The following is a 25,383-nucleotide window of genomic DNA, read 5'->3' on the forward strand; positions in this document are numbered from 1 at the left end:
TAGCATAGTGAGGTTTCATATACTTTTTTTAAGACCAGATAAAATGTAATATTTCATGTAATTTGACATGACTCTCTCTTGGTAACATCCTACTTGCTGCTGTGTAGTATAAAGCCTATTAACTTCGCACAACAAGACTAGAGTCATGCTGTGCCCACAGCCTAGAGTTCAACTCAGAAAAAGCAGCCTTGCTCAATTGTTACCAGACCACAAACACCAGTCTGTCTTCACTTGCTTTGTCTTGTCTCCATGAAAATATTTGCCATTTCAGCAACAAAGTACTTGATTAACAGAGTCTCAGGATGTTATTCATGCAGCGTGTGATGTTAAGCTGATCTGTTGCGTTAAATTTAAAGAGTCCTTGGGGTGTCTTTCAATTTGTAAATACTTTCTCCAAGGCTGTTAGTTAATGACCCAACACACATTGCACACTAATTTGTTTGATATGTGAAGGTTTTAAGGATTTTCATTCTGAGGCACCTTCTCAGGTGCCATTAAGTGTTATAGTCACAGCCAGGTTGAACTTTTAACAGAAAAATGAGGTCTTTGAAGAGATGCTTTGTTGTTATTTTATTGTCATCAGAAAAATGTGGCCACTAACTAGGGATACGCCAATATCAGAAGTTGGACCGATGGGTTGGGAAGGGTGGGCTTACCTCCATAGGCTATCAGCTGTGAAAGATAGCTTTCCTCAGTTTCTAATTGTTTTCCCTGCTTACAGCAGGTACTGCAGCTTGGGTTATTGCCCTGACATGCTTCTAAACAGCTTCTTTCACTTTAGCAACAGCCTCAAGGAAGTTAACTAAGGCCCACTGTGGTTTTCCTTCATAACAAAAATGACTAACTGGCACGTGTGTCATGTTTATTGACGCCCAGGTACATACAGCCATTCCTTTTATCACTTTAAACCTGAAACCTGAGCTAGCCTCAGGACACGAGCTAAGCGTCTAGTGGAAACGAGGCACAACAGAAGGCAAGCACACATGTTTCTAAGAGCCCTAAGATATGAGGAGTTTGATGGATGTCCGCTTCTTTTCAGGACACTTTGCCTGCCTTTTATGCATATGTTAGCCTCCAAGTCCCCTTCTGCCTCGACGTGCTAGGAATGAGACAGACTTATTGGCACCTCCTCCAGCAATGTGGCTTTGGGACTTTAGCCATAACTTGGGTTCGAAAACTCTGGAGTCCCCTTTTTTATATTTGCTGACCATCTTAAGTGGATTAATGTGGTCCCTGACTCATAATCCCGAAATAAAACACTTCCCTGTTTGTCTAGAAGACAGTGACAGTTGATAAATTTTTTCCACATTTAAGGGACGTCCACTGATATAAATTCGTCCTCCTGTTCTGTCATATGGTTAAATCACTGCAGTGTCATTGAAAACCTGAATCAGGTGTTCATAATTGTTAGTGTGTACCATTCACATCTGTGTCCATATATGGAAACTAAACCCCAAAAATATTGTTTTAAATACATTGCTTATTGGGGCGGCACGGTGGTGCAGCAGGTAGTGTCGCAGTCACACAGCTCCAGGGGCCTGGAGGTTGTGGGTTCGATTCCCGCTCCGGGTGACTGTCTGTGAGGAGTTTGGTGTGTTCTCCCCGTGTCCGCGTGGGTTTCCTCCGGGTGCTCCGGTTTCCTCCCACAGTCCAATAACACACGTTGGTAGGTGGATTGGTGACTCAAAAGTGTCCGTAGGTGTGAGTGTGTGTGTTGCCCTGTGAAGGACTGGCACCCCCTCCAGGGTGTATTCCCAATTTGCGCCCAATGATTCCAGGTAGGCTCTGGACCCACCGCGACCCTGAACTGGATAAGCGCTTACAGATAATGAATGAATGAAACATTGCTTATTGGTGTAACTGTAACCAGTATTTTTATGTGTCATATGTCTATTCTCTTTTTTTAGCTCTGCAATATTTAATTAAATGTTGAATTAGAAATCAGATATTGAATTTTTTTTTTTTTTTTTTTTATTGTTCCATTTCAATACGTGCACAACTTTTTAGAACAGTCCCTGTACCTTTCCTTATAATCATTCAAAATTGGGAAATGGGTCATTCTTTGGAAATTCTGTGGGGTTTTTTTTAATGCAGGATTAGAAACCGAAAACCAAGCAACAAAGCTACAAAATTGGGAAATGGGCCATTCTCCGGTTTTTATTTCAGGATTAGAAACGAAAAACCAAATAACGAAAGATGCTCGGACTGAGGACAATCATCTGTAAATGTATAATATCATTTTTTAAGGTCAAATCTCAACTTGAATTAAAACGTGTGCTAGAGAATGAATCTTATGATGACTAAAAGGATGGAGTGACACATTCTTTGAAGTGTCCCTCCAGTCACTGACTGTAAAACCAGTGTAATCACATGCTTTGTTTTGAGAGGACTGTGATGAAACGGAGCATTCCATTTTTTTGGGGGCCTGACATCCTATAATGAAGGAATTTGACCTCCCAGCACGGGGCAGATTGTAAACGTTTGTGTCATCTCTCTTGTCTGCTGGCTTTGACTTCTTGAACTGCTCTCTTCCCTCTTGAATCCCTGTTGTGATGAGGAATGTGGCACATACTTCCGGGAAGGAGGCCGGGAGTTATTCTGAAAATGTGTAAACAGTCGTAACATGGTCTGAACACTGTCTGCTGTCTGACCAGTCAAGCTGTCCTGATCATTTGGGGACCCGGATTTTCTCTGGATCAAATTTAAGACCCTTTCAGTAATACCTTATAATGGAATGTGGATGTCAAGGCCTTAATTTAATGAGGGTGTTTAGTTCCAGCATTTATCACTGATGCACTTACCTCCCTGGAAGTACAGCTGAGTCACGGGCAGTCAGGGGTCGGCGCAGCCAAAGCTGATGTCTTGCGGCACGTCGTTTCATTTCGTGTTTGCTAAACAAGAAAAAATGTAACGAAAAACAGTGCATTCCAACTGCCAAGATGCCTTCCAAGGTAGAATAGAATCATGTGTTTGTCAGGAAGATCTCTACATCGTTAATGGCTGCTACGCCTTACATGGAAATCAAACACCCCTGAGGAAGTGGGGCTGGAGCTGAGGTCTCTCACACAATCAGTTTCACAATGAGCTCATCAGGATGCTGCAATTGACCTGCAGGACTTCTTACTGCCTCAAATCTTTTTTTTTGGCGCACCTAAGTACTACTATTCCTACTCATGAAACAATCATGTGACAGAATTCTGTGAAGTGATGAATAGGCTTCTATTGTCTTGCTGAATAAAGGACTCTCCTTGGCGATTCACCATTGGAGCTGCTCCCTTTGTTTAATCTGTAATTTATGAAGACCAGAATTATATAGCTGAAGAAGATGCACATTTACACGCAATGCTGGTTATAAATAACCCAAGCACACAAACACTCATACACACAACTTTTAAAGTATGCTCTGCTTGAATTGCTTAGTGACTGCAAGCAAAGCATGACCAAACAGAAAGACAGGGAGCTCCCCCATACTTTTTCCTGTTATTTCCTGCCTGTCATTGCAGGCTGCTGAAGGGAAACTCTGTCACAAAGGCCCCACGCCAGTTTTTCTGATTCAAAACAAGTCGAAAAGCTGCATCTACACTGACTGGCGCAGAACAATAAAAGAGCCTGTGGCGCGCCAGCTTGCATGTACAGCAGATTTGTGTTTGTCTGGAATGTCTCAGTCTGACTATCTATTTGTTTCTTGCACTTTAAATGGAACCTGCTTCTAGTTAAGATAAGATAATACTTTAGTAGACCCACAGCAGGGAAATTCAGTGTTACAGCAGCAAAGGGATGAGATGTGCAGCCTCAGTGCATCCATGCTTTAGCTTTGGAATACTTACCACTTTAATGTGATCCTGCCAGACAATTACATTTCTCATATTCCCCACAGTTATTCATGTTTTGAGTCATGGTCACGAAGATATAACTGAAAAAGACACGTGGAGGCATTGGTTACCTTGCTTGAACTGGGTTTTTCCATGTATTACAAATGGTCTCAGCCATTTCCTGACGTAAAGCATCTTGCCCACCTCATCTTCTCCACCATTCAAAGGCAACAACAACAAAAAAAACCCTCCTCCGACAACTGACCTGACAGCCACTGCATTCTTTTGAAGACCACCACTGCATCCCATTTAGATTTATAGTCTCAGCTGACTCGGAGGAAAAACTCCAGGGAACCCTGACTCAGCTAAGCTGTGTTATATGCCAGAGATGGTTGCGAGGTGCTGATCTGATTTTGTGTATTACACGCAGAGAAATTGAGTGAAGTTGAGAAAAGGGAAGCCACATTGAACCTGATGCCACTGTGTGCTGCAGATGAATGTCAAGACAGTAATGGCTACTTCACATGATCCTATCTAAACTGACAGGCAAATTACACACAAGGCTGAAAAAGAAAGACTATGTTTATTTACTGCTTTAAAGTTGGAAGTCCTAATTTAATGTTCTATTCGTGTTTTTTCTCAGGCAGACATTTTTCAGTTTTGCAAGGTGTGGTACAAACTTATGGCACAGTTTTGAAAAATACTGCACGATTGTGCAGCCAAAGTCTGCTTGGAGATTTCTATGAAAAAACAAAAACTAAACTTCATTTGTTTGTCAAATGTACTTTGACGACTCAAAGGTGGATTTATTCTCCGGCGTTGACGGCGCTGTAGCCTGTGCAAGTGCCTTATGCAAACCATGAGGGCTGAATCACAAATATCTTCCTCCTATGTGGTGTTGTAATAGTATTAGTTTTATAAACTTGTAAAGTGCACTATTCAAGGAGTAGGGCACTGTTTGGGACAGAGCACATTGTTCATGCGGTTCCAGAATAGCAGCAAATACAAAGCCAGCACTTTTTCCTGGACGTTGCCACTCCTCCTTTTTTTTGCTGCTTTATTTTAAATATATATCTTTTTTTTTTTTTTTTTTTTTTCGTAGGCAAACCATCCACCCTCTCACCTCTCGCCCTCTCGCCTGCTGTGAAGCATTTAGAGCCTATTGTCTTGGTTTTATCACACAGTTCATATTACACATTTCACCCACAGGAAGCTTTTATCACACTGTGAATCACATTATTATTATTATTATTAGATCATTTTATAGCACTTTATACACAAGTTCAAGGCATGTGTCATGAAAGATGTAAGTACATGCTAGTGTTAAGAGGCCACATAGTATTGCACCCTATTAATTGGTTGCACTTCCTAGATAGCAAAACAAATCCAATCTGGGAAGTGTATATCTAACGGATTCACAAAACCCAGTGGTTTTCTTGGATTTGTCGGACCTGTTTTCGTTTTTGTGTTTGTAAACAAATTCTCTCGTGGAACAGTCCACATGGTTTTATATCAGGGGTTTCTTAATTTAAACCTCCTTTGATTGTCATCTAAAAATGAGGGCAATAACATCATTACTACCTCAGACCTATTTTGGTCCAGTTTGTTTTTGTCACTTTACGGCCAGAACACCTGCTGCCCCTACAAGAGCAAAACAACCCTATGGTAAAGCTGTAGGTCAGTGCCTGTTGTGTACAGCTCATCCATTGTTTGGAGAACGTGGGAGGGGAAGGTGGTGGGGGGGCAGTCAGATGCTGCCTATTCCAGTCAGAATCAGGGTTCACTTTCTTCTTCCTGGCCTAGCGCTAGAGAGTGGCAGTGCCTCGTGACTGCTCATGTTGACTAGTTCTGTCCGACCTGCTGTATGGAGAGCTTTGTTTTGTCAGGTGAAGAACACAAATGGACAGAAAAAAGATTGGAGGGAGCACATAGAAGAGGCTGAGTAAAGCACTCAGCGAGGCACAGGAAGCACCTGTCCCTAATGTGTTATCGCTCTGTTCGCAGGCAGGGGGCTGCTGGGTGACGTAGGCCTTTATTGTACCTCGCCTCAGCCTGGGACAAAGGTGTTTACACTTGACAGGTCAAAGCATACTGAATGTTTTAAAGGTGTGTCTTGCTGTTTTTGTTTTTGTTGTTGTTTTTGCTCTTTAAACACTGGTCGTCAGTACATAGGCAATTTATTGCTATTACAACTGATTGCTGTTCTGTATGGTTCCTATTCTATCTGCTGCATTTGAGAAACACATATATATTGGTTTATTTTGTTGTTATACGGCAAATATTTGAGATATTTCACCAGGAGCCCACAGAGAAGATGGTTGGGGGGGGAGGTAACAAAACAGACAGTTACTGCTGTTATATTGTTGGGTTTAAGAATTGTAATTTTCCGTACTTAGCAGAAACACTGGAGGAATATCCATCAGGACTTTCCAGAGATTTCTTGGAGGTTTGTCCATCTTGAACGGTGTTTTTTCCCTGCTTTATTACAGGAACTTGAACTGAAAGCAAACAGGCTGCACTGAATCAATGGCCAAATCCTTGGAGATTTCTGGATATTTGCATGCTCATGTCATTCACATTGAAGCACTTAAGGCTAAGCTGTATTTGGAGGACTGTTCGTGTGTTTTTCATTTATATCATGTTTTTGTTTTTTTTTCTTAAGAGACAAATATTTGCCTTTAGTCAATAAATTGTCCCGAAGGGTCCTGTAAGACCAGAACTGTATGAGCTACACATAGGACTATGCGTGGCTTAAGTAATTGATACATTATGCTAACATGCCAAATTAGAGATAAAGCCCTCCAATCATTATCTAAATTACTTGCATACTTGGGGTATCATCAGCAAGCCAATTGCTAGGCTTGGAAAGTCTCAGTTTTCAGTTTTGGTGTCTTTATATTACTCACCCCCAAGGGCCTATGGAGAATTTTAAACATCCCTCTTGACCTGCTAAAAATATCTCTCCCTAAAATGAACCATGTGTGTGGGGTTGCATAACCCTGCCAACTGATCGTCCACAGATGTATTGTAGTTAGAACAATACTCAACTGAAATGTATATAGGTTCTGTGGCTGCCAACAACTGGTTAACATCAGGTTCCTGTCTGAGCACCACAACATGGAACTGCTTTGTCTAGATTATACACAGGACTTGTTTGCTTATTGGGATGCAGTGCAGCCACGCAGGAGAGTAGTTTTTTCCCCTTTTCTTCAGGTCTGACCCTGAAGATGTACTCAGGAAGTGTTTTTATTCAGGGACTTTGCTGGGCTTCCTCCAGCTTCACACACTCAGACCTATGAATAGAGCCTCCATCTTCACTCTGCTGACTTCCTATCACGGATCCAGAGCTGGCCCTTGTTGACCGAAATAGCCCCCCCCCCCACCCCCTGTCTGGAGGACAGCATCAGACGTGATAAAAACATAAAACATACAGTGTCCACCAGAGACCCCCAGCACTATCCATGCCTCCTGCAACATCCCCTTCCTCCTCTTTCATTTATGACAGTGTCTTGTCTTCCTGACATGCACGGCTGTTGTCATTCCAGACATTTAATGTATTTTGATATATATATATATATATATATATATATATATATATATCAGTATCTAGCCAAAATGCTGGAGATTGTTTAAATTGTTGCCAGATGTTGACTCCTAGTCAGTTCCTTTTTTTTAATGTATATTTATAAACTGAAAGTGAATCTAGGTTAAACCTGAAATGAGTAAAGGGTGCTGGAAATGGGGATATTTGCTGACAGATGTGGGCTGTAGACCAACTAAGGGGTTCAAATGTCAGGGACACATGAAGGAATGTAATTTAGAAAGCCAAGTTGAAGCTAGGGTCTACCATGCGTGTTGATTTACTGATACTGATAAGAGTGTTTGCACATGGAAAGTAGTTAAGCAAAAATATCATTATTAGCAACCTGCACCCAATTCTGTATGTGAATCATGTTGCCAGCACCTAACCTATAAATAGTGCTGTAATTTCTTTGAGCTAAGTGTCCTGATAATGCCGTCTCTGTGCCTGTCTCACAACAGCTGGATAACAATACTGATGGAACTGGAGAAGCCAATGTACACTGATCAGCCATAACATTATGACCACCTACACTCATTGTCCATTCGCTCAGTTCCATCAACCATACTGGAGCTCTTTGTCGTTCTGCATCTACACACTGTAGTCTGTCTGTAGCTCTGCATACTTTGCTTACTCTAGTTCCCCCTGTTCTTCAGTGGTACACCACAGAGCTGTGGGGGTGGTACTAGAATGTGTTATGCTGGTACAAACAGATGAATTTTATAATTCTCAGATATAATGCCATTTAAGGAATTTGACTGACATCATAGAAGTACTGATATTTTTTTTGGCCACATCCCTGCTATAAGATCACATATGTTACAACTGTTGACAGTTAAGCATAGATTCCATATAATTCCTGGAAGGACTTTCGTTTCCTCTGAACAACTCATAGCCAAATAATTTCTCATAAATTACCGACATTTTTTTTTTATGTTTCGAAAGTAAAGAAATGAGGATATGAGAAAAGCAGAGTGTGAAGACGTTATTTTCAGTACACAGCCTATACTTGACTGCTCATGCACCTCATACAAACCGACAGTGTTCTCTTTGTCCTCTAGTCGGGACAATGATCTCACGCCATTTATGGTTGTCATTAAACAGAAAGGCAGGAGCAGAGTAATAGAATACAGCAGACAGCAGATGAGGGTCTAATTTGGTTGTCTTGTTCTTCATGCTCGCTGTGCTGCACCGATTCTTAGCAGGTCAAGCCGCAGATCTAGTGTCGCTTTTGTGGAACGAGGGACGTGCCACTTGCTACCCACATGACGAGGAACCCTCACCCACAAGGCTGGAATGTCGCCAAGCCTATTGACATCACAAATATTGGAACACTTTAAGTGCCATTGTCACTTGACTGAGAGCTAATTTGAGTACAGGGTCTGTCCTGTCCCTGTGATGTGATTCAGCTGCTTCAGTGCAAGTGTGTGTGTGTTCGCATTCAGACAGCTAGAGGATAGATGCACTGTTATGAGCATTCTTTTTCTGTTCACCCTGTACTTTGTACAGAGGTCAGTCCTGAGCATTCAGTAGCAGGGGTCTCCGATAAGAAATTGGTTTATAGTGTAACTTTTCTCCTCAGCACTTTCTCCGAGTGCCTTGTTGCCCATCAGAGCTCCAGGTCCTCCTTATCTACACTTTCATACAGAACAGCTTCTTGTTGCTGTTATTGCATTGTTCTGATGTTTTGATTCCTTCAGTGACCTCCAGTCTCTTACAGGCTAATGAGGTGAAACATTCTGAAAAGAGAATTGTTCGCTGTGAATTAAATATTATGACTGCAGCTTTTAATGATGACGCGTCATGGGACTTGACTTCATCGTTGGCTGCCTATTTGGACCAGTCAAGCTAAGGCTTCTGGCTGTGAGATGTCACACTCTACAGCTGCCTAGAGTCCACCAGGGATGCTGTTGTTCCTACAGACTTCTCAAATGGACTAACCGCCAAGCCAGAGCAAATATTTACTGTAAAAATAGGAAAGCTGATATTCCAAAGAAGATGGCTGTAATGTTCATCATGGAGGCATGTTAGAAGGTCCTTCTCGCTTATGAAATCCAAGCATGTGCGACTCAAGGGGTTGAATCCAGGCCAGAACTCGAGCATTTCTGCTTGGAGCCTCTGGTCAGTCAGCTCATAACAGTTCAGATGAGCATGCTGTTGATGTGGATTTAGCCAAATGCACCACCCCCACTTCTCCTTCCAGCACTTCAGGCTTCTGTTTCTATTGTGTTCTCAGGTAGACAACATCAGAGTCGATCTGCTTTCCGCTGGAAATTTGTGACATACTTTGCATATTTTTGTATTTTTTCTTCATTTTCCTGGCACCTGTCCTGATCTGATGATGATGATGAGGGGAGCATCCCGCTTTGCCTTCCAGTGTTACAGATTTCCTGCCTGCTATTGTGTCTACTGCAGGACAGCGACATCCTGGTTCATGCCCTTGGGTTACTCCGACACTGTTTCGCTTTCTCTTCCTCTCTTCCTATTTCCCCTCTATCCATCCCCTCTCCTAAAACATGTGTTTCTAATGTTAAACCCAATTCTGTGTAAACGTGCTAAAGCCAGCGTACTAGGGCGATGTGATTCTTGTTTATGTAATCACAAAACTACAATCACAGTTTTGTCACTAAGCATCTTTTGATCTCTCTCCTCCTCTGTTCCTCTGCATCATCTCTCCCGCCTATCTATCTTCCTCTCCCTCCTGTTTCTCCTCTTGGGCTCTTGCTTGCAGTCTAAACACTGCTCTGATGCCAGGTCACAGTGGGTGCTGGCACTAACCTCTGCACATTTACGCTTTCATACTGCCTGCCCTCCCAGACTTACAATCTCCTCTCCAATCTGTCACTCTGCAGGACATTCCTATTAACAGCTATGCTACAACTCTACTCTACTGCTTAAGAGCTCTCTTGCGGTAATGAGTCTCTCAGGAGATTTGGACAAGTCTGAAATGTAATAGCGTATCGTGTTGGCTCTTATTTTTTCCACAAGCCATTGGGGGTACAGAGTATACCTAATTACTTTCACCTCATGGTTCTCAACAGGCTGGACAGCTCTGAGAGTGAATCTGCAGGGCACATTTTAGACTAAGCAGCTAGGAAAGCGGATTGGTGCCATTTCCTGCTCTCTGATGAGAGGATGTAGTAGCAGAAGGAGGACATCCTGCCCTTTTCTCCACAATAATAAACACATTACCACCATTTACACTTACGAGTTACCAGCACTCAGAACCTTGGAACCCTTCTCAAAAAACTCCCTTCTCATAACTCTTTACAGTAAACTGTAGGTTGGGGAATGATAAAATATTTTGAAAATGAATTTCATGCCTTATATAGAATTTCCTGAATGATTTTACAGCTGTCATTATACAATGCACTTCTTTTATAGATGTTTATTCCCCCCCATTTCTCTCCACAGATTTAGTCCTTGCCATTTTATCTCACTAGTAAAGTCTCCTCTAATCCTACCATGCCTGTGAAGAGACTTTAAAATCAGCCATCAACTCCTGTAACTATGTCTTGAACAGCTGAGCACATTTGGAGAAGGCCAGTGGCACCAGTTCTGTTAAGATGACTAAGATGCCTGGGGTATCTCTAGGGGATCAAACTTGTGATCTCCTGATGACTGTGCCAACACTCGAGTTGCGCCACTTCTGAGCACCTAATGTGTCATTGTACTTACATTTGTTCTACTAATTAGTAAGCAGTATCCCAGATGTGCTGTGAAATCCACAGTGGCTGCATTTTTTTCTGACTTAAATAATGTACCAATTCACAGCATTACATTAACTGTACAGATGTCTGAAACATCATTTGAACATGTTGTTTAAAAAGGTGTTTGAACAAGAGGGATATAATCACAGAGTCATTTTAGCAACACCATGTAAATACCCGGGCTTCACCACCGGTGTTAATATAGAGTTAGCTTAAATGAACTGAGACTTCACTACTATCAGTGTCATATACGTATTCCTTTTCTTTCCTTAGTTCTGTCAGCCGGGAGGTTGGAGACTGTCTCGCGAAAGGAAACCACCAACTTTCTTTACAGTGGTGCTGACAGACATCGACTCAGACAGACACTACTGCTCTTGCCTGACCTTCTACGAGGCAGAAGTCAATCTGCAGGTGAGATGATCTGGAGCTGTTGTGATTTGGGAACCAATCTTGATTACCTCGCCCTGTTTAATGTGCTGAATGTCCAGTTTCAGTCCTTGAAAAAGTCTTTGGGTTCATAATGAGAAATGAGATTCCTCTCCTCCTCAGAGTTCCTCATAATGCTAATCCATGAGATACTTCTCCTTCAATGTCTCAAAAACCCCTCATAATGCTAGTGCATGAAATCTGTAATTAAATGGATCAGTAATTTACTGTGGGCAGTAATTTTAGTAGCCTACCTCCTGTTTATTGGCTGCTGTTATGACGTCTGGAAAGGAGGATTTTGACCTCAGTGTGTGCAGTTGTTTGACAGCCCTTTTGGGCAAAATCTTCACGATTTATTTGGATTAATATCCAATGTGCTTCATGGCTTCCCTTCAGGAACAGTTTTTTTTATTTAGCAACAGATGTCACGTGCATGATGGGTTCCAGAACATCCTACTTGAGGGCTTAAGAAAAAAAAACCACTGAGATTCCAAGAACAGTCACAGTAAATGTGAACTGGAAATGAAACTCTTCAGCTTGAATAGTAACATCTGAAGTGTCTGCAGATCCCCCATAGACGACTGAGGTTTTTTATAACAGGGCACAGTAAACAAAAGGCAGACTTTATAAAGTTACTGTTAACGTCACTGTAAATGTTGCTAATTAAGCCTTGCATACTTGTTTTTTTCCATGTTTTCCCCGCATCCAGACAATACACAGCAACTTGGAATGTTAGCCCTGCATCAGGGTTCAACCTCGTGTTTAGTAATGGCCATGACGAAGACGGACATTGCGATGCACTGATTCATTTTATTCAAACTGTTAAGACAGTTTAATGAATCTACCTGTTGTTTTGTGAATCAGGCCGTTTACTGTGGACTTCCTGTTGCTTCAAAGCTCCAGTCCAAATAAGAGGCTGAACTTAGGCGCATGCCAACATAAATATGTGTATCGTATCAGCCACTGTGCATTTGTGGCCTGGCTCTTTTGAAGGTTATGCAACGGCTTGGCAGGAGGGAAGAAGTGAGTGCATAAGGCGCAAAGACTGTGATGGTCCCCAGCTGTCCGGCACAGCCTCCCTCCGTGACTTCTCGCAGAAGTCGTCCTCCAGTCCTCTCTTTCAAAGAGACACTTTAATCGTCCTCGACCAGGGCACGTCCTCTGAAGCTTTGCAGGCAATTAGTGGAGAAGGCCACCCAGATATGTGCAGCTGTAATATCTGTAACCTCATATGTGCACAAAAGAACTACTCTTTATTAATAGATTCTCAAAAGCCGCCTTCTGCCGAAAGCTAGTCCTCATAGCTCAGCTTGTGTTTTTATTTTTTTAATTTTTGTTGTTGTTTTTTTTTTCCCCCTAAGCTCCTTATATCCATTGAATTGAATTGAATGCCCATTAGTTCTTCTGTTTCTTTTGCCTTATAGGAAATACCGAATTTGAATAAATTATTATGGTAAAATTATTTTAAGAACGAATAGCTTATAGCTGCGCTAAATTACGTCATTTAAAGGAGAGAAGCATTGCCACTCAAAGAAAAATATGTATATCTCCCAAATGGTAGCTAAGTCATTTTGGAGTGTTTCTATTGGTCATTCATTATGAAATTGTTAAACAATGTGAGGGATATCTGCTGTATTCAAATGATGTAGCAAATAAGAAGTTGACAGAAATGGAGATACATGTTTTTCTTTGGACAATGGTGATATATTATTAAGTTGCAACCTTACAATTTTACAAATCTACTGTAGAGATATAGAGGTGAACCCTTGATACATGTTTATTAAAGCCATCTAAGAGTTGGTGTTGTTCCCAATGATTCCAGGTAGGCTCTGGACCCACCGTGACCCTGAACTGGATAAGCGCTTACAGATAATGAATGAATGACTGAATGAAGAGTTGTCAGGTAGAATTGGAAATGACTAAAAGACAGTAAAACTTATTAGAAATAAGTCACTAAAGACCCGGAATTGTGTATGCATAAAGAACATGATCGTTATTCATCATTGCATGAAATTTGAAATAATATAATAGAAGGAATGGACATAAATATCGATTGGCATTATGCGGCGCTGCGAAGATAATTCAGCCTTAGTTCATTTCATTTCCTGATTTTCACAGTCACAGTTCAGCAGAACCCTATAGAACTCAAAGCAGTAAATTTTCCTTTTATCTGATTGGAAGAAGAAGCCATGGAATGTATTTTCTCACATAATTGAGCCAAATCCTCCCAATAATGCAGAAATGTGTTTCCCATCTATGGGGGTATTTTAATCCCATGCTCCCCACAGATAAGATGCTGTGGCTCTCATGGCATGTTTTCATTGTCTGAGCAAACTCAGAGGAGTCCAATAAAGGATTTGGTCAGCAGGGTTGGAGAGGTGGGCACCAATATGAGCTTGTACACGTATTGGAGGCTTTAATAGGATAATTAGATCCAGACCATGAACATCAGTACTCAAGAGCTGACCACTGTCTGTGTTGTCTGACCTTGAAAATGAGAAAATGGGTCCCCAGCTATATATTTGTTTGGGTTTTTTTGTCAGTTTTTCTGTATGTTTGGCTTGAAAATATAGAGATAACTTTGCTTCCAGCTCCCTGAATAGCAGATCAAGATTCCAAGCTAGCACATTTTTGTCTACAATTTAGCACATTAAATTATGTTTTCTTGGCCTTGTGGAGGTCAGACTTTGGGGACTGAACATGCTATTATTGTTCTTGATTGTCTAGCTATTTCTATACAGATTACATCTTTTGACACAGTTGTGAAGGAAATTAGATTGCTTTTCTAATACACACTGAGCCTAATTTAATTGATTAGATTTCCAGCCACCACGACTTTAGTGAATGGCTTGTACTGTGAACCGTCATAGGTTAAAACAACATTCCTCAAACCATTGGAATGAAATCTTGGACAAAACAGCCAACAATTGTACAATTTCTAACAGTGCAGTCTATTAATAGTCCAACACCTGGGTTTCCTTTTCCCTTTGGGTAACTACAGCAGCATTGTATTACAAGTTTCTTTGGGCTGTTCCTCCATGCTTAGGAAACATATATTCTGTCCGCATAGACTCATAATCTTGCTATAAGCCCCATCTGTCTTAATTAACTTATGTTAGCTTTCTTGCCTTCTTTCTTAAAGAAAGAGGAATTACGTTTATAGACCACTGACTTGAGGCCAGATTAGGTTCCAAATTGTTCAGCACTGTATCGTGCCGTTTTAGCGTGAGACTATTCCCAAAGAGTTTCTCTGTGTACTGCAAGTTGGTCACGTTGTCCTCATTAAGAGACTAAGCATAGATTTATGAAGGGGTTTAGCTGTAATCATATTTATGCATTATTTCCCATTGCTCTCTCAACTTCTCAACTCCGATCATTATCAAACCTGAATGACGCAGAATTAACAGAAACATCCTCACTGGATCCCTGCTGATATTCTGTCTTCTTCATGAGGAAGCAGAGGATTTGAATAAGCCTATGCTTCAGTGATTGAATTTCTTCGTCCTAAAATCCTTAGCCTTAGGGAAGCAACAGGCCACATGGTTCTCTCGCTGCAGAGAAATGGGCAGTATTTCTGTCGTACCTGCTAGTAGAGCTCAAGATATTTAGGTTGCTGTTTGATTAATCTTGTTTCTAGGACATTATAGGATTGTTTTATTTGATTATATTAATATTAATATTTGAGTTTTAATGGTGGCAAAGCATTCGTATTTTCAGGGGAAAGACGTATATTTCTAACTTGTTTGTATGAAAACACAGCCAAAGTCAGGTGTATGAAGTCCATACAGCTGTAAAAAACACTTATGAATGAATTATTTGAACCTTTACTCTATTGTCTTCCAGGGCACAAAGACACTGGAGGGTGATGGTGAAGAAGATGAGGAGGAAGATGGTCTGATCCAGCCAGCGCAAGTTTTTGCGCCTAAAAGTGTAATCCTTGTCTCAAGGCTGGATTACCCAGAAATATTTAGGGTAATGTGTGATACAGTCAACTGACATGATTTATTATTATAATATTAAATTAGGGTGGCGCAGCAGGTAGTGTTCACAGTCACACAGCTCCAGGGGCCTGGAGGTTGTGGGTTCAAGTCCTGCTCCGGGTGACTGTCTGTGAGGAGTTTGGTGTGTTCTCCCTGTGTCCGCGTGGGTTTCCTCCGGGTGCTCCGGTTTCCTCCCACGGTCCAAAAACAAATGTTGGTAGGTGGATTGGCGACACAAATGTGCCTGTAGGTGTGAGTGTGTGAGTGAATGTGTGAGTGTGCGTCGCCATGTGAAGGACTGGTGCCACCTCCAGGGTGTGTTCCCAGTGATTCCGGGTAGGCCCCGGACCCACTCTGACCCTGAACTGGATAAGCGGTTACAGACCATGAATGAATGAATATTATATTATAATATGACAAGAGCAGCTATATTTTTCAAGCTGAAAAACCTTTGGGGAAAACTTTACTCCACACTTGAATTTATAAGAAGAGCACAATCAGAAACGCTCTTAATTGCTTAATTACTTGTCATTTGACTTGGGCAGCTCAGCAAAAAAATAAAAAATAACCCAACTAAACCCTGACTGGGTTGTCGGGTTTCACAATTTGGTTGTTGTTACGCTGCAGATACCAAATGTGCAGTTGCACTGAAAGAGTGACTTTTCACAATATGTCTATTTAACAAATCTCAGATAAACAAACACCACTGGCCTGTAAAGGTGTAATAGTCAGAAGCCATTTTTTTATTCTTAAATCTGATGACGTGTTTTCTGCTTTTAAATTTTTTTTGCACAATGTATATGTATTTGCACAAATCCATATGAGAAATCGACCAATTCACAAAGTTCTTTTAAATTAAAAAACAAAATATGAAAATGATGGAATCATTTTGTGAGCATTTGTCATTGTCATTTAATGCAGTATTCTCAGGCTAAAACAGCCATTGTACCTTGGTTTATTTAACGCGTCTCTGGACTGAATGATTGGTCCTGCTGTTGTTCTAGCTACTGGAATGAGCAGGAACAGGAGTGAAAAGCCAGGAAATATTCTACGTCTAAAGTTTGTTCCTCGTAGACTGCTTTAGGGCTTTTCTTTTTTGGTTTTTTTCTTTTATCTCGTTTTGGCCGTGAATAGGTAAGAGCTATTGTGGAAGTTTCTACTACTTTATACTACTCACCAGAGACAAAACTGTTTACAACCACATACCAGGTTGACGAGTGCAGTAATTTAGCCACTTAAGCAAGTATTCTTATGTGTGAAATTAGCCCCCCATAGTGGCATTTCCTGTTAGTAATGCTTTGTTAAATTTCTCTTGTGAAATGCACTGCTGTGTTGCATGTGGCACTGAGAGACATTTTTTTTTAGTTTAGTATTCAATGTGCGTGTGGCGATCCAGGAGGTCTAAATGTGTTGTTTATTTCTGCCTCAATACGTCTGTCTTGTGTTTTTGTGTACTTGCGTGCCTGTGTGTGTGCGAGTGTGTGTGCACAGACTAAATTCCTTACTGTCTCCCGCAGGGCTGTTTGGGACTGATCTACACAGTTTATATCGACACTCTGAACTTCCCTCTGGAGAGTCTGGTTGCCAATCTCCTCACATGCACGGTGCCTGTGGCAGGAGGCTCCCAGGTGAGGCTTTACTTAGCCAAACAATTCTTCAAATACCTCCACCCCTAGCCAGCGCCACTGGCTGCCCCCCAGGGAGTCTGCAGGGGGATACCAGCTCCAAGAAGGGGTCAGCCAGGGTTAATTTGCTCACTTGGCTCGGTACTCTAAGTCTTGCTCTGTTTGCAAGGAGACGTCTCGCCTCTTGCGTTGTTTTCTTACAATCCTTCTAAAGTTTCGTCCTCGAGACCTGCATTAGCATTGTACGATGCCTACAACCCTACTGTTTCTTACTTAAAAATCATTTTACAGAGTCATTTTACAACAACTTATATAAATCAGTAATCAGAAACTCAACTCGAAATTGGGGATGCATGATGATATCTGTAGTTAGTTAAGATATATATCAGTGTCAGACCAGACAGATGTTTAGATCTCGTTGAGATTTTTGACAGATGTTTGATGGCATACCACTCTTCAGATTCTGATCAAATCTGCAGAGGTCTGTGTCCAACTTTAGGAGCTGTCAACAACCTACTTGAAAAAAAAACAATAAATAAATATGCAAATAAAAGTAGACCTCAACATCACTAACGAGGTATTATTAGAACCTAATAGAATGAACTTCCTGCAGATTTCACTGAAATGATTTACATTGTAAATTCCAAAAAACAATGATATAATTGGTTATTTTGGCTTCTGCATGTATTTCCTTTTAAAAAAAATCGTTATGCTTTTTTTTCCTGAATGAGTAATATGTAACCAAATGTAATTAATATATGTGAAAAAATATTGGATAATTGCATCAGCCGAGAATTCCCTTATAATTACATTCCTCAAAAGGGCATAGCCAAAATGATTTGTCCTATGGATCCTGATCATAGTTTACAGATTTTTGTGGAATGCCTATTTCACAATTCCTCCTGTTATCGTTATTCCCTCCAGCTGCTCAGTGCATATTATTGCGATCAAACAGAACAATTTCAGCCTCCTTCAACATGACCCCAAATCCAGCCCGGTAAAATGTCAGGAATCTCGGGAACCCATCGGCCTCACCATCCAGCTTGTGATTGACCTCACCATGTTTAACAATAAGAGCTTTTAATGGGGCTAGTTGACTGTCGGCACTTCATTCACTCGTGTTTGCCTCGTGTTTAGTGCACTGAACCACTCACAGGAAAAGTCTGAGTCCTACACTAGAGTTTGCCTTCCTGATTTAGACATCTGCCATGCGTGCATGCTTTATTTTGGTAAACCTATGATTTGGGGTGTGCAGTGTGCTGCTGTTGGATTGGCTAAAATTACTTTGGTTGGCCAGCTGTGATGTTGCAGGACAGCAGCAACAGTATGGGATGGATTCCACAGAACAGAGGCCCTAATGAAACTTTCTTTAATGCACACAGCTGCAGATACCTTATGTAATCTGAGAAAAAAAATTTTGTACCACTTTTTTGTTTTTTGGTCCACTTATAACTTAACTTAAATGGTTTTCCTGACAAAAAAACAGCCATAATTCATTTTAAATCCAAGTTATTTATACTGCCATGCTTTTAAGACTAATATTCTAACTGACACTTGTTCTGATTGGCTGCCATATACAGTGCTACATTTTTAAACATTGATTATGCGTTACATCAAACCCTTCAAGAATTTTGATGATGTAGGCCCTTTTAACATCAAGAACAATTCTGTACTAACACTTTCCAGTGTGAATGATTTACATGAAATCTTTATAACTTCTGGCAAGTGATGACGCAACCATTATAACTCTAAGGACTGGTTTCCCGCACAGGGACTAAGCCTAATCCTGGACTCAGCAGTTTTTATAATAGAGGTTCCACAATAAAGTGAAAATATTGTCCAGACCTAGCCTTAAATTCCTCACTCTTGTTACTACATACCATACATATAGCTTTCACAGTCATTACTAAACCTAAAGCCTAAACAAAAATTTACTAAGCCCAAATATAAGTAACTATGTAATAAACCTAGAATTTGAAGGAGTTAATATTTTCGTTGTGTTATCTGATGTAGAGTATTATTATAAAAATGCTGTGAAATATCCCAGTGCTGCAATGGTATGCTGACTTGGCTTTTTTTTTTTTTTTTTTTTTTTTCTTCTTTTGCAGAAGCTATTTTCCCTGGGAGCTGGAGACCGACAGCTGATCCAGACTCCTTTAAATGAGAACTTGCCTGTGACCAATAAAAGTGTTGCTCTCCTCTTCCAGCAGCTAGGTGAGTCTTTTCCACACAGGCCCCATTTGCCAGCCATTGGTAGCCTCATTTTTACACGTTTAACACAAAGACTTCTGATTTATACACTGATATTTCAAAATTTCTGTAGAATTCAGTTATTGAGTGGATTGATCTGAAACGGTGTATTGCAGAGAACTGTACTGACTCAGATTTCTTGATGGAGATGATGACAGTAATCAAGTGGTTACAGTATTTGCAGCATTTTTTTTTTTTCCACATGACTTTAATTAATCTCTGCATCTCCATGCCATCCCATCCCATTGGCCAACCATGAGGAACCAGCATCATTTCAGTCCCAAGCCCACTTCCCTGACCTTTAGGCCATAGCTACTTCCTGGCCACAGCAATGTCTACTTGAGTTAAGGTTATGAAATATATTTCATCTTAAACTACCATCTAATATTAAATACCTTATATCTAATAATAATTAATTTAAGTCCATTTTAGACTCATTAGATGTCTGATTCCTATCATTACCATGTGAACATCTGACTCAGTAAGTTTCTTTAGTACTGAACCTTTCACCTCAAGCCATTCTGAATCACTGGGTTCACACCTTACTGCTTTAATTGTGCAGAAATGTTGGAAAATTGGTGGAATTGCACTTTAACTCGGCTTAACCTTTCTTACTGGAACATGTTTTTCTGTGAGTATAATATGTTCAAATATTTGCTTTCTAACTGTATCCCTTTTAATCACATTGTTGTTAATCTGGTGGTTTATAAAAATAACAGCTTCTTCCAAGGCTTTTTGTTTTATCCCTTATATCAAGCGATTTTAGGTCAAACTTTGCCTCCCGCTTGCCTTAAGGGATAAGCTGCAATTTGCAGCTCACGTGATTATGAAATAATGTTGACATACGATCTGGGGTACATGCCTAGCCCTTGAGACAGAATAATCTCTGAGATTAACTATGTAAATATATAAAAGTCAATTAAAAAAGTGGGGTTAAGAGGAGATTGTTTGCTTGTTGTTTGATCGTTACTGTTTTCTAGTGTACAAAGCACATAATCAGGCTTTTCTCGGATTTTATGATTTTGTTTTATGTACCATAAGAGTCATGTGAAATGTCCCAGCGCCTGTTCTGTAGAGTATACAGACAATAAATAGTTAAAGGTGAAAACCAAAGGGAACAAATCCATATTTACTCTTTGGCTCTTAGAGAACACTTCTTTGATCACTTTGCTTTTATGGTGTAATAAAACTTTCAGAGGTTATTTCACAATGTCTGAGCTGACAAATGGTTGTGAAATAATATACGGTTGGTGCCTTCAAGTGCATTTTGTACATTCTGTTGTCCATGTTCCAAGCAGTGAAAAGAATTTCCCTCATTTATTAAAAAAGAAAATAATTTGCTTGTTGCTGAAAGAGAAAATGACCTCCTGAGGAATGTTCTAATAGTCACAGAACTATCAGAGACCAGTGCAATTGTGCACATCAATATACACGTATCTGTACAGCATTATAGTGATGCTGTGAGTCAGTCTGATGGACAAATCATCTGCACGTCGACGTTCTCCTGAGCCATGGTTTACATCAGCCGTCTAAAGTGTATATTTCAAAAACGAAGGAACCACATGTTCCACAGATATTGAACGCTAGGTAACCGCTGTGATTAGCCTCATATGTCTGAATTCTTAATGTGAATTCCTAGGTTTTTCAACAGCTTTTCAATTTGTATTGTTCTCTCGTTTGGACATCAGAACATGGCTACGTGCTCTACGTGGCTGGCTTTTCTTGTTGTGAAATGGGGGGGGGGGTGCAAGGTGAACTTTCTCAATATCGCTCTGAACCTTGATGCAGTGTAATGCTGAGGGGTGAAGGAGTTTGAAGATCCTTTGTGGTCAAAGGCCTGAGAAAGACCTAAAAACCTAAGGCAGTAATGTAAGAATAGTTCCTTATAACAATTTTTAAAAATAGTAGAACTGTATATAAACAATTATGTCAATTTAACTACCAAGGTAATGGAGGATGAAGTTTCTACAAAGAGGTTTATTCATTTCCTTCAAATTATTTACTAGATTTCACATTGCTTTTTTTTTCTTCTTCTTCCCCCCTTTCCCGCTCTTCCCTTCATATCTGTGGGCAGTATGTGAAACTGAAAAATGTTGTCAGAGTAACCAACAGTGCTATTTACTGAATATATTATAGATACAGTCTGGATTTTGATTCGTAAATGAGGCGGACAAAGTGCATGTATTGTTAAAATGACTCCATTTTGTTTTTAGTGCAGTGCAATTGTATACAATGTGGCCCAGGCGGCACTGTGTTAGTAGTTGTCTCATACCTGGCACTGCATGTTTCAACTAATCAAATATTGTCATTCAAATAGTATATCATGGAAATGTCTTGGTATTGTATTTTTTCCTCATCACTATATTTTCATTGACTTTTGTATTCATCTTTATGAGGGATGCCAGGCATTGTACTGCAGTGTTTTCATGACCACTCAAGTTTGAAAAGCCTTGGGTTCTTAAGTGGGAAAGCTTGAGAATGTGGTTCACAGGGACTTTCTTTTTTGGCAGAGATCCACTTGAACTATTCAACTTTGATATAGACTACTTATTGTACAGTTTTTCGTGAAATCATGCTGAGATTTTTTGTGGATTTGCTCTAGTCGGAGATTAATGGGATGCTCACAAAAACAACATTGTCAAATGATTTACTTAAGCCCGCTAAATCTGGAAGTTAAGCTGACCCTTTTTCCGCTTTTTTTTTCCATGTCAAATAACCTTTTCCCGACGAGCCGTGCAGTTTGCTCCAGTTCTTCATCTGACTCACCATTTTTTTAGAATGATCTTCAGAAACCATTGAGTTGCTAAATAGTGTTTGAAAATGCAATGTAAAGGTTGAGTGTTTGTGGCTGTCTGGTGATAAGTGGGGTGCTGAAAGTAACCTCATAGTTTGGAAGCTTGTTATTTTCAGTGTTACTTTTTTTATGTTTGCTATATAATTCTGGAAAAACTCTGGAAAAATGGAAAAAACACAAACCTGGAAAATCATGTGAGGGAGAGAGACAGAGCTTTAGGAATCTGTAAATACAAGGGTTGCATGACCAAGATGAGGGAGATTTTCCAGGTCCCTGTTTGTCTGTATTTAGGGAATAATGTCACTGAGCTGCTCTTGTGTGTTCTCATCCTCCCTTTGTGTTACACAACTATAAAGGGTGTGTGATTGCATGTGTCTGTGTGTCTTTAGCAGCCCCTTCACAAATTAGCTTATGTAGAAGTCACAGATTATTAATTTATCCTTTTCATTTTTTTTTACTGGGAATCATTGTAAATTAATCGCAGCCTGAGCCTGTTGTCCGGCTCCCCAGATCGGGGCATTGTCAGGTAGTAAATTTATTCTGAACATCTCCTGATCTCCTTGCTTAATGTTTAAGTTCATTAACAATCCAGGTTAGGTAAGATATTGTAAGCTGAAAATGACAAACCAATTGCAGTTTTTAGTGAGAGCAGCTTGTGCATATTTTTGACTACCTAAGCTTTGGACAGTCTTGAATATGTTACATTCTTTATATCAGGTTGTTCCTACATGCCCAGAGTAGTCCTTTTTCTTGGCTTTTAACACATTACGACACTTGGCGCCAAGTGCAGAAAAACCTGTGAATTTACGTCATTATTCTGTAATCACAGTCACGTCTATGTAATTAAAAGCTGTGATATTTTTTGGTGAATGTGTTCCTGAAAATCAATACCATCTTGAGGTAAAATAAACCTGATACATGTTGTGCTGTGTACGTAGTTCTTCCACATGTCAAATATGAAAAATGTTGTGTGCATGATCCAAACAAGCTCATACGGCAGTAAAATATCGTTGCATGGTCTGTGTCGTCGTCGTCGTGTGGGTTTAAAGTATACACAAGGTTTCTCTTCTTATTCTTATATGCACCATGTTTTGTTTCATTTGTGCGTTTTCTTCAAAAATGGTCATACAATTACTGTCATACCATCACTTCCGGCTTCTGATCACTTCTGCGCTCCTCTGCCTGTGGCTGCAGAAGTAGGCTGAAGCAGTTGGGTTGAGCCCTTGTCTGGCTCTTCTCAGTTGGTGAGACATGACAAATGTCACCCAACCCTGTCAAACTCCGCAGGAAGTGGAGGTCCAGTGGAACAGGAAGGAGTTTGCCTGCAGTCCTCAGCTTGTTGTTTGCACTCTTTTGTCCGAGTCCGTCTGCAGTTATTTAGTGTCGGAAATGGACCACTGTTTCCAGCTGATAAGTAAACACCTCAAGGTCAGAGAGCAAGTGTGTGTGTGTGTGTGCAGTTGCAAATCTCTTAGATTATGAAACCTGTTGTCTTCTGTTCAGCTGATTCAATGAGCCATGTATTCCGAGGAATGCCAAGGACACACATTGTAGATGTAAACATTGTGGAGTTGAGGAGAGTCATAGATCTCAACTATTATGTTCCTCCTTGAAGAAGTCATCAATTTCTTAGTGACAGCTGTTTGTGGACAGCAATGGTGTTTGCGGTAGGTGTGCATTTCAGGAAGCGAATTAATGTGTTACTATCAACAATAACCACTCATAACTTGGCTTTGGGAAACAACTGAAAGTCACTTTAAATTCACATTCCTATTCATCAGTTTTTGGCTTCCATTCAGATTCAAGTCTTTGGGCAGTAGCGCCAGCACTTTATTTTCATATCTTGTTCCTGTTTGTTGGTGACGGTCAGGGCTTGACTCAGGGATAGCTGAACCACTGACCCTGGGCAGTTTTGCGGATGCCTGTGTCACTGCTTGGTTCTCTCTATCTTGCTCGAACCTGTGATTAATGACGTTAGTGGTATGTTGATAGCAAACAATAACAGGAACTGTAAACCATTTTCTCCCCCTCGTCTGCCGATTTGGTATGTCACTTGATTTATATCATTTAAGAGGATGTGAGATCCACGGGACCAGCAGGATATATTTTCATTATCCTGTTTGATATAGAACGATGACTTACATGGAACGTGGGCTGCTGTGAAGGCTGATGGTGCATATGGCATGAAATCGTTGTGTTTATCCAGTGTCCGTGCTTTAATGCCTGGTTTAAATGGTCTGTTTCACGTTAAGTTAGACATTTGGTCTTTGTTTTGGTTTGCTTTGTGATGGTGTCACCATCTGGAAATACAAATACGCTAATCTCCATTTTAACTAGACTGTAGAAAAATGCCACCTCAAGGTTTAAACTCATTTGGAGCAACATGCTACACCTTACAAAAACAGCCTGGCATTTTGTAGATCATAACTGTTTTGTTTTTGAGGAATAACCAGCTCTCAGATAAGATAATGTTCATTAAGGAATTCTCATAAAGAATATATTCTGTTTCTGCTTTGCATTCCAGGGATCCAGAATGTTCTGAGTCTTTTCTGTGCAGTTCTGACAGAACACAAGGTTTTGTTCCATTCCACAAGCTACCAGAGGCTAGGGGAGGCCTGTCGTGCTTTAGAGGCCCTGATGTTTCCTCTTAAATACAGGTATGTGTGCAAAACACAGAGAGAGTGTGCAGTAAGGCAGGAAAGCAAGGCAGTAAATAATCTGCACAGAATAAAACACTTCTGCTTGTCCTACTTTGTTTGAATTAATCTATGAGTGGAGGTCAGTGTTTTTATATGTAAAAAAAAAAAAGCTTTTAAATGCATTTAGAAAGTGAAGTGTGACATAATGCTGTCTAAATTTAGACGAATCTCCTCCTTACCGATACTTTCATAATCATAAGTTAAGTAAAACTATTTTTAGCACGTAATGACAGTTTTGCAATAGGGCATTTATATTACTGATAAGCTGCGATAGTAACAATTGCCTCCCTGACCTTGGAATCCATAGCTATCCTTACATTCCAATCCTCCCGTCACGGTTGCTGGAGGTGCTGAGCTCGCCCACTCCCTTCATCATCGGGGTACACTCCATGTTCCAGAGCGAGATTCATGAACTGGTGAGTTTTTAGATCTCAGCGCTGAAAGACAAATTTCTTACTTGGCTTTCTACATGATGGTCAGCGCTTTGCAAAGCGTGCCAGACAGCAG

At 40.5% G+C, this 25,383-nt stretch overlaps 1 protein-coding gene across 4 annotated transcripts in view; it reads left to right on the plus strand.

Moving 5' to 3' along the window:
• sbf2 (SET binding factor 2) overlaps positions 1-25,383 on the plus strand; it is a 101,597-nt gene that overhangs the window by 26,728 nt on the left and 49,486 nt on the right. For all 4 annotated transcript variants that reach the window (XM_066647163.1, XM_066647165.1, XM_066647164.1 and 1 more), the window contains exons 3-8: positions 11,376-11,513; positions 15,372-15,500; positions 17,026-17,136; positions 19,242-19,347; positions 24,702-24,834; positions 25,184-25,292. In XM_066647163.1, coding sequence (XP_066503260.1) covers positions 11,376-11,513; positions 15,372-15,500; positions 17,026-17,136; positions 19,242-19,347; positions 24,702-24,834; positions 25,184-25,292 — 726 coding nt within the window. The remainder of the gene's footprint in view (positions 1-11,375; positions 11,514-15,371; positions 15,501-17,025; positions 17,137-19,241; positions 19,348-24,701; positions 24,835-25,183; positions 25,293-25,383) is intronic.

This window comes from Hoplias malabaricus, chromosome 16 (assembly GCF_029633855.1).
Source record: "Hoplias malabaricus isolate fHopMal1 chromosome 16, fHopMal1.hap1, whole genome shotgun sequence".
NCBI classification, from domain to species: domain Eukaryota; kingdom Metazoa; phylum Chordata; class Actinopteri; order Characiformes; family Erythrinidae; genus Hoplias; species Hoplias malabaricus.